General features: G+C 34.5%; 1 protein-coding gene across 1 annotated transcript in view; it reads left to right on the forward strand.

Moving 5' to 3' along the window:
• Positions 1–8752, forward strand: part of LOC122004683 (histone-lysine N-methyltransferase EZ1-like) — a gene marked incomplete at its 5' end in the record, with an annotated part of 39026 nt that extends 30274 nt beyond the window's left edge. Inside the window, 3 exons of the mRNA XM_042559533.1 lie at positions 7857–7904; positions 7973–8101; positions 8172–8752. Coding sequence (XP_042415467.1) covers positions 7857–7904; positions 7973–8101; positions 8172–8441 — 447 coding nt within the window. The remainder of the gene's footprint in view (positions 1–7856; positions 7905–7972; positions 8102–8171) is intronic.
• Between the last annotated feature and the right edge of the window lie 1094 nt (positions 8753–9846).

Below are 9846 nucleotides of genomic sequence, written 5' to 3' on the forward strand. Positions count from 1 at the left end.
AATTTAAGTACTCCATCTTACCCATGATTGCTTATCATGTACTAACAAATCATATATTTATAGTAGCATCCTAGTCATATTTCAGTGTCGGTAATAGGGTTTCAAACCAAGTAGAATGTATTAGGAGATGTGTAAGCCTCAAGGATTGGTTAGATGTAAAAGTACACCTACAAGATAAAGATGGGACCTCAACATGGGACTTAGATTTTGATAATGTCCATCTGAGTGGTACGATTGAGCCAACCATGACCAACCTCCATTTTATCGTTACACATGGTAAAGAGGAACTACATTTTTACATAAGCAACTCATGTGGAAGGCCGAAAGATTGAGATTGAATTACAAACAATTAATTTCTTCTCCAAATTTGAATCTTGAATCTATATTTTATTAAATTGTTTGTATCATATTTAGTGAAGATATAATATTGTAAAGGTATAATGATGTCAATATTTTAAATTCAATTACTTTTATTTTATTTTACTATTATTATTATTATTTATATTTTGTTATTTTCTTGTTTATATATCTTTAATTTATATATTTTTTAAAGGTTTTTTATATTATTTAAATAAATAAATAAATTTTAATTTTTCTTGTCTCTGCAAGCTCAAGCATGGGTAAGGGTCAACTGGGTTTGTGTTGATGTTACAAGTCATGCCATGCTCGACTTGCATGGCATGTAAACGGGTTGCTTGGGCTTCTGCCGTGCAAGTAGACCTTGGGGTTCCAACAGTTACAAGTCATGCCATGCTCGACTTGCATGGCATGTAAACGGGTTGCTTGGGCTTCTGCCGTGCAAGTAGACCTGATCATGGTTCAGAACCGCCGGTTCGCCGGTTCGGAACCGCCGGTTCGACGGTTCAGAACCGCCGGTTCGACTGTTCCAGGCATGTCGACCCTGAAGCTTAGCCGCTCAAGACGGTTACGGTTCACGATTCGGAATCACCAATTCATGGTTCGCCATGGTTCAAGATTATTATGTTAAAAAAATTAAAAATTAAAAATTAAAATTTATTGTAAAAAAGGCTTGCACTTATTGAAATTGTCTATCTATCCCCTTAGGATATAGGGGAATCAAAGTCCACGTAGTTCTTTACATTTTTATCCTTTACATTGTCACTCACTTCTAGTTCCTGTTCCTGTCGTATTCGTTCCTTCAGTATCAAAATCTTCAACTTCGTCATCTGAAAGTTGCATTCCTTGGATTTTTTTCTCCACTCTGGTCCAATGATCCAGTAATGGTTGAGCTTCCAATGAGTCGGGAGACTATTGATCGTCGTTCATCTAATATGTTACCGCTGGCCCTGAATGTCTGCTCCACAGCAATAGTTGACATTGGACAAACTAAAATTTCTTTGGCGATCATGGAGAGGAAGGGAAAGTTTTGAGCCTTTTGTGACCAGGGTTTTCAATAATGGCGAATAGCGTGCTACATAGCGTGCTATCGCGCGCTACGATCAGCGAATGCTGCAGAGCATTCGTTGATTAGCAATTGTCCTAAATAGCCCACGCTATTCGGGACAAAAGCGTCGATAGCGCACATAGCGTGCGCTATCGTGACCTAGCGGCCTATAACGGGCGCTATAATTGCTTACAAAATAGCTAGGGCAAAGGCGAGGAGGCACATGCGAGTGGAATCGCGACCATCGAGAAGGTAGGGCAGAGGCGATAGGCGATGGGCGATCGGCGACTTGTGAGCGGCGAGCGGTAACCTGTGAGCGGCGGCGAGGGACAGCGATTGGAGGTCAACTTTCTTCTTCCTTTCGTTTTCTTTGTTTAGTTTTTCGTTTTCGTTTTTTGTTTCTCGAAGGAGCAAAAGTGATTTCGCGATTTCCAGAAGTCGGGCATTTGGATCAATCGAGTGATCGATTGAGATCCTTTCTGTTCGAACAGAAAGGATCTAGATCTATCCAGACCCTGGATCGATCCATATCCTTTCTATTCGAACAGAAAGGATCTCGATCGATCACAGGATCGATCCAGATTCCTTGGTTCAATCCAATGATGGATCTAGATGCCCTAGATTGATTTTCGTTTTTTTGCTGATTTGTTTCTAATTAATTAATTATTTGTTTTAATTTTTTTCTTTTGTTTTTCTAGGATTTTGATTGTCTAGTTAGAATTTGCAATGCCTACAAATTTGTCAAAAAAAGATAAAAAAAAAGATATTAGTTGGAAGTATTATCAAAATGAGGGGGAAAAATCTGTTTGGTGCAAATTTTGTCATCATATATCGAATGGAGGGATTACTCGTTTGAAGGAACATTTAGCTCAAATTTATAAAGGGGTTGCACTTTGTGTTAGTGTCCGGATGATATTAAGAAAGAACTTAGAGAATCACTTAACAAAATTAGAGCATCTAAAAGCAAACAAATCGAATTATTACGAGAGAATGGTGAGGGTCCCAGAGTATTAGTACACAATCATCATAAGTTAGAAGGGTAGGGGGAAATTCAATTGGATGTTCTGGTAGTGATGAATCAAAAGGTAAAGGCACTCTTCATGGGTTTCTTAGTTTCGAACCTAGACAAGCAACTCTAAATTCGGCATACAAAAAAGATTTGCTGGTTGATGTGAAGCGTAGAGTTGGTTGTTTTATTTATTCTGCCGCACTTCTATTTAATGTTGTGAATGATCTTTATTGGTTGCCTATGGTTGAGGGTATTGCGGAATATGGAAGAGGATTCAAGCCTCCTTCAATGCATGAGTTAAGAACTTGGATACTTAAAGTTGAGGTTGATGACATCAACCTAATATATGAGGAGCATAAAAAGACATGGGATAAATATGGACGATGGTTGGATGGATGGAAAGAATAGAAGTTTGATCAATTTTTTGATAAATAGTCCCGCTGACACTTTCTTTTTGAAATCTATTGATGCATCAGCTTCTATTAAAAATGGAGAATTGATTTTTAAATATCTTGATGATGTTGTTGATGAGGTGGGAGAGGAAAATGTGATTCAAATTGTCATGGATAATGCTTCGAATTGCATTAAGGCAGGGAAAAAAATTATGGAGACTAGACACAGAATTTAGTAGACACCTTGTGCGGCACATTGCATTGATTTAATGTTGGAGGATATTGCAAAGTTGAAAATTTTTTCTAACACAATTGAGCATGCTAAGATGGTTGTGAAGTTCCTTTATGGTCATGGGACTATACTTTCTTTGATGAGAAAGTATACAAACGGTAAAGAAATTTTCCGTCCAGCTGTTACTCGCTTTGCTACTTCATTTCTCACTCTTCAGAGTATGTATAAGGTTAAAAGGTCACTTGAACAAATGTTTGCTTCCGAAGATTGGGTTAGTTCACCACTATCTCAAACAACTCAGGGGAAGGTCGTGAAGAGAATTGCTGTTAATGATTTCAATTTTTGGCCGCATGTTGCATTTTGTGTTAAGAGTGTTGTTCCTCTTGCAAGTGTGTTAAGGGAAGTTGATTCGGAGGAGAGATCAACCATGGGATATATTTATGAACTTATGGATAAGGCAAAAGAGACAATAAAATTTAATTGTGGGGGAGTTGACAGAAAATACAAGCCCATTTGGAAAAAAATTGATTCACGATGGACTCCACAACCTCATCATCCTCTACACGCGGTCGGGTACTATTTGAACTCGTAATTGCGTTATGAAGAAAGATTTTCTGATTGTGATGAAGTTAGAGATGGATTGTATACTTGCATGGGTAGGATGTTGTCTTCTGATGATCATCTTAAAGCGGACATCCAATTGGACTTGTATAACAAAGTTGAAGGAGAATGTGGAACTCCAATAGCAAAACGAACAAGAATGTTGCGAACTCCGGGTAAAATTTTCTTCTTGTAACCGTTCTTGTAAAATTATACTAGCACTTGTATTTTAAAATTATATACATTCTTGTAATTTTTTTTTATGTTATTATTAGTCTCATGGTGGGAACGTTTTGGAAGTAAGACACCCGAGCTTACTACATTTGCAATTCGAGTGTTTGGTCTCACTTGTAGTGCTTTGGGATGTGAAAGAAATTGGAGCACTTTTGAATCGGTGAGTATTTTAAGTTTTTAACTCTACTTGAATTTTAATTGTTTTATAATTTTCGTATCATTGTTTAATTTTTTATATATGTTTTCTTCTTTGTAATATTAGATTCATACAAAAAAAAGAGAAATAGGCTTGAACATGCAAAGTTGAATGTGTTGGTGTTTGTGAAATATAACTTCAAGCTTAGGGAGAGAAGCATTAGGAGGAGAGACAAGTTGATCCCATTGTATTTGATGAAATTAATTCAGATCATGAATGGATAACTGAGAAAGAAGGTCCAATTTTTCCCGTAACTATTAAATGGCTTGAAGATGATGAATTATTTGAAAGTGATCCTATTGTGAGTGTGCCATCGGCTACCTTTGAAAGTCTTTTCAACTCAGATAAGTGAGTCGAAGATGTTGAGAATATAGTTGAAGTTCCTCCTACGAATTCAAAAAAAAGAGTTGTTGAAAATTCAAGTAAGCACTAAGCATATATGCAAATTATTTACTTATATCTACTTCACCTATAATTGATTCTTAAATGTCGCATCTCTTATATAATAGGTGGAAGTAAAGACAAACAAGCAAGGTTGAGTCTTGTTGATATGGAAGATAATCATCTTGATGCTGAAAATAATGGTGGAGTAATTCCAACAACTTTTGATAGTGGAAAATTTTCAACCATAGACACTATTGATGATGATAGTGATATAGAGTTGGATGATACTGATTATTTTTAGGTTATGTTGTTTTAATTATAAGATTTTTTAAATTGTTGTTATGGGATATTTTGACATGTAATGAATTATTATGATTAATTTGAGGTTATGTTAATGTTATTTTACTTATATAAGTATATTTTGTTTTTTTAAATTTAAACATTGACATGCACGAAAAGCTTGCGCTATGCGCTTCGCTATTTATGCTACACGATGACAAGACAAAAACACTATGAACCAACGCTACGTGATTTAAAACACTGTCTGTGACCACCACTTTAAGATATCGAAATTTTCGTTATTTACTTCATTAAAATCAAAAGAAGTCGTAAAATAATTCTCAAGTTCCTGTGTGGAACTTGAGGATCCTCATGGACGTTTTGTCCGTTCTTTTAATAAAAGTTGTACTTTTTTAAGTTTTAAATTACTATTAATAGTTTGTTGTATTTCAGAAACATTAATTTGTATTTCATATTTTACATAATATTGATTATAAATATCATATAAATAAATTCTAACATTATATATAATATTAACTAGATCAGGAGAAGAATTTTTAATTAGATTTAAAGCGTCATAATATAAAGTTAACATTTCTTTTAAAACATCTAATTTAAATCTAGGATTTAAAGCAAATGCAATTAAATAAATTTTAGGAATAAAATAAAAATATTTTTCTTATTTAGTTTCCATAGTTAAGATGCATGGGGATAAAGATTCATTATTAATATGTTCATTTAAAACTAATACTATAATAGAAATTTTTTTTAAAACTAATTGAGCAGTGGGATAATAAACATCGGAACGTTGTTTGGTTGCATAATTAAATACCTTTAAAATTTCACAAATACTATAAATATTTAATTGTTGTGAAAATAAATATATATTAGTATTAGTATTTTGTGCAAAAAATGAACATAATAATTCTTTATATTCAAATGAATCTTATAATAATTGGTATGTTGAATTCTAACATGTTGGTACATCACGTGAAAATTTTTTAGGTCTCATTCCATTAGTTTTACAAAACCTACCCCATTGTTTCATTATAGATGATGAGACTATAAATAAAAAATTACAATTTTAATTGGTTTAATATAACTTTCTAAAATTTTTAATTCATTTTGAACACATAAATTTAAAACATGACATACCCAACGAATATGAAAAATTAAACCGCCAATAATAGGTTGACAAACAAATTTTAAGTCATCTATACATGGTGGCAAAAAGCGAATACGCTCCCCCCAGCGCCCCCGTCAATCCGTCCCAGGGCCAACACGGAGGAGGTAAATCACGAGCGGCTACTAGCCTTTGGAATAGTGACTAGCACATAAGGTTAAATCATCTATACAAGCGGTATTGGAACTAGCATTATCTAATGATATTGAAAATATTTTATGAGTTAAACCATATTCTTCTATAATTAAATATAATAATTGTGCGATGTTATGAGCATTATGTGATTCATCAAAAATTCTATAACTAACAATATTTTTTTGGAGATTCCAAGAGTTATTGATCCAATGACAAGTCACACCCATATACGAATGTGTTTGCCAATGATCACTCCAAATATCGGAACATAAAGAAATTTTATTATCTAATTTACTAAATTCATCAATTAAATTCTTTTTTTCTTGTTTTACTATTTTTTTAATTGTACGAGTAAGTGTAGTCCTAGAAACACGTTTAGCACATGGATTAAGAGTCTTTACAAAAATCTTCAAATGTGCATTTAGATCCAAAACTAAAAGAAAGATATTCTACGGAAACAAATTTAGTAATTGATTCTCTTAATTTATTATCCGAATATAAAAATAAATCGGAATCAGTACTACCGCTAGTTGAAAAAAATCTTTATAATTGTATTTGAGAACGGTCGAGTCTATATTCTATCGGGTGCTTCATTTCTACATGCCGTTTCAACGACCCATAGCCGCCGCCTACTTGGAATTTATAGGAAACATTGCAGTGTTTACATTTTGCACGTATTGCTCCCGACGGAAGAGTGACCTTCTCAAAATGTTTAGTAAGAATAGATGATTTTAGAGGCGGAAGTTCCCGAACTTTAGAAGTAATTGCATCGGTACTTGTGTTTCAGGTGTCGGATTTGGAAGGTGCTCGATCTCATCATCGGTGGATTGAATGTTAGGTTCCTCCTCCGTGGATTCATTATTTTCTTTCCCTTCCGAGCTCGAGATGATGTACCTCCACGACCTCCTTCTATTGTAATTGAAAATTGGAAATGAAAGCGTATAAATAATACGAAATTGAGATTAAGAGTAAGAAGATGTGTGTGAAAATGATGAAATGAGTTCTTTATTTATAGAATTTGGATAGTAACGGACACTAAATCATAGCCATTGATCAAAAAACGATCAAATGATCCTAATTGTTGAAAAAAATACCTAAAAAATACCCCACCCTCCCCAACGGCTAGGAACCGCCGGTTATCCAACGGCTAGGAACCGTAGGTTAACCGGCTGTTCAAATCGTAGAAAAAAAATTGGTTGAACCGGCGGGCCGAATCGGCGGTCCGCTGGGTTTTCACCAAAAGAACCGGAACCGGCCCGGCAACTTGCCTGGCCGGTTCTGGTTCGACCCGGCTCGTTGACCTGGTTACGGGACACGGCCGGATCCGGGCCAGACCTGGCCCGGGGTCGGGTCTACGTGCAAGCCTAGTTGGCCCATTTTTATCCCGTTAACCCAACATGCCTAGACCGCTTAGCCCAACCTGCCAGCTCTGTCTGCTTGGCCAACCCAGATCAACCAATTTGTTTGAGCTTCTCTTTCTAGATTGTTTTCCTTGAATTAACCAGGGTGAATATTGAAGTTAATAGACAGAAGAGCTTTGGATGGGTAAGAAAAATGACATTGTTTTCCACCAGAGTTCATTATTTTTTCAAAAAATGTCTACTACCAAATGAAAGTTATCTGTAGACCTAAATAGCTTTCATTGAGTATGATTTTCATTGTATTAAACATTGAATTTTTAAAAAATATTTTCATAAAAAATATATTTCATGAAACAAAGCCCGAGTGAAGTTTCATTTTTTTTACGAGGAAAATTTTGTTTGAAGATTCCTTCTTTTATACAACCTGAATAGTATTCCTTTACTAGGTATTACTTGGAAGATCTGATGTTTCTGGCTGGGGGGCGTTCCTCAAGGTATGGTGATGCGTTGTTACAATCTTTCTTGGTATTGCCTTAACATCTGTAGTGTTTCTTTTTGGCAGAATAGTGTTGGTAAACATGAATATCTGGGTGAATATACCGGGGAATTGATCTCTCACAGGGAAGCTGACAAGCGTGGAAAAATCTATGACCGGGAAAATTCATCCTTTCTCTTTAACCTCAATGACCAGGCATGTAGAGCAATATAGCAATGAAATTGATGATTTGGTGCCATTGTACCGACATATTTTTTTGGTGCAGTATGTTCTTGATGCCTACAGGAAGGGCGATAAATTGAAGTTTGCCAACCATTCTCCCGATCCAAACTGCTATGCTAAGGTTATCATGGTAGCTGGTGATCATAGGGTTGGGATATTTGCAAAAGAAAGAATTGGCGCAGGAGAGGAACTATTTTATGACTACCGTTATGAACCTGATCGTGCTCCTGCTTGGGCCAGAAAGCCTGAATCTTCTGCCTCAAAAAGGGACGATTCACAACCATCCAGTGGCCGAGCAAAGAAGCTTGCGTAATTTTCTGAACATGTTACTTATTTTTCCTATCCATTGACACCCATTTTTTGGCCAATTGTTTGAAATTAAATCATTGATTCTAAGCTAAACAATTCCTTCTGGGGGGCATGCGGAGTTTCTGATATTTTGTATAACATTCCGTAGGCCAATTATTTGGTGCGCCATCTAATTGACATTGACTCGCTTCATCTGTTGTATCAATATTATGTATAACATTCCGTAGGCCAATTATTTGTTGCAAGATGTTGATCTCATTAAAAAGGGATGTTATTTCAATTCAGGGCATTTTGGCTATTCTATAGTTGATTTTATGGAATATGACTTTTTACAGGATTTTTCTTCAATCTGCATTTGATGTGGTGGATGAATGTTGTAGAAGTGGATCCATGCAATTCAACTTGATGTTACTTGTCATTATAGTCTATGTACGATCATTTTATCTTAGAAAATTTTTAATTCTATTATTGCCAGTAAAATGATTCCAATATTTGATGTGAATTATTGTGTTAATGCTAGATTGTTTTTCGGGAGGAACATGTTATAAGGTTTGACTGTAATGTTTTGGTAGGGATCTCTATCTCTTAAGAATTTAAGTGTAGTGTTAAATATATAAGAGTTCGTATTGTAGGGTTTGATTGTAATGTATTTGTAAGGGTCGTTATATTTCCATGAGAACTTAGGTGTTGTATTAATAGGTAAGAGTTTTTATATCTTATGTTAGATAAGAATTAATATCATAAGAAAATTAATAGTTTGATTTAGATCATGAAACATATGAACCTTCATTGATAAAACAATGGATGTAATAAATACGATGACTAAGAGAAGAATTAATATTTTGTGTATGTAAAATTAAAATGTTTAGGTGAGAAGACAGATGATAGAGTAATTGGGTTTAAGTCATGGTACATAGGAAAGAGTAAAATAAGAAATGAAGCAGGTATTATTATACATAGTTTGTTAAAAGATGAAGTTGTAGGAGTAGTTAGAAAGAGGGTAGAATTATAGCTCTTAAGATAGCAGTGGTGAAATGAACTATGAATGTAATTGACATATGTATCTAAAGTAGGATTATATGAAGATAACAAATTAAGGTTTTGGGACTTTCCAGATAAAGTATTACAAAATATTTTTCTAAATTAAATGATTTTAATATAAGACGATCTGAATATGCAAGTCGGAGTGAAAAATGAGAAATATGAGAGGTGTATGAGCGTTATGAGTTCAAAATAAAAAATGAAGAAGGAAAAATTATATTAGATTTTGCCATAACATATAATTTTATATTAGTTATTATATATTTTTAAAGAAAAGAGAAGAATATTTGGTCACGTTCAAAAGTGAGAATAATAAATTGACTTTCTTATAGTTAGGAAGAAGGATAGAAATATTTGTAAAAATTGCT

The sequence above is a fragment of the Zingiber officinale genome, chromosome 7B, assembly GCF_018446385.1.
Source record: "Zingiber officinale cultivar Zhangliang chromosome 7B, Zo_v1.1, whole genome shotgun sequence".
NCBI lineage: Eukaryota > Viridiplantae > Streptophyta > Magnoliopsida > Zingiberales > Zingiberaceae > Zingiber > Zingiber officinale.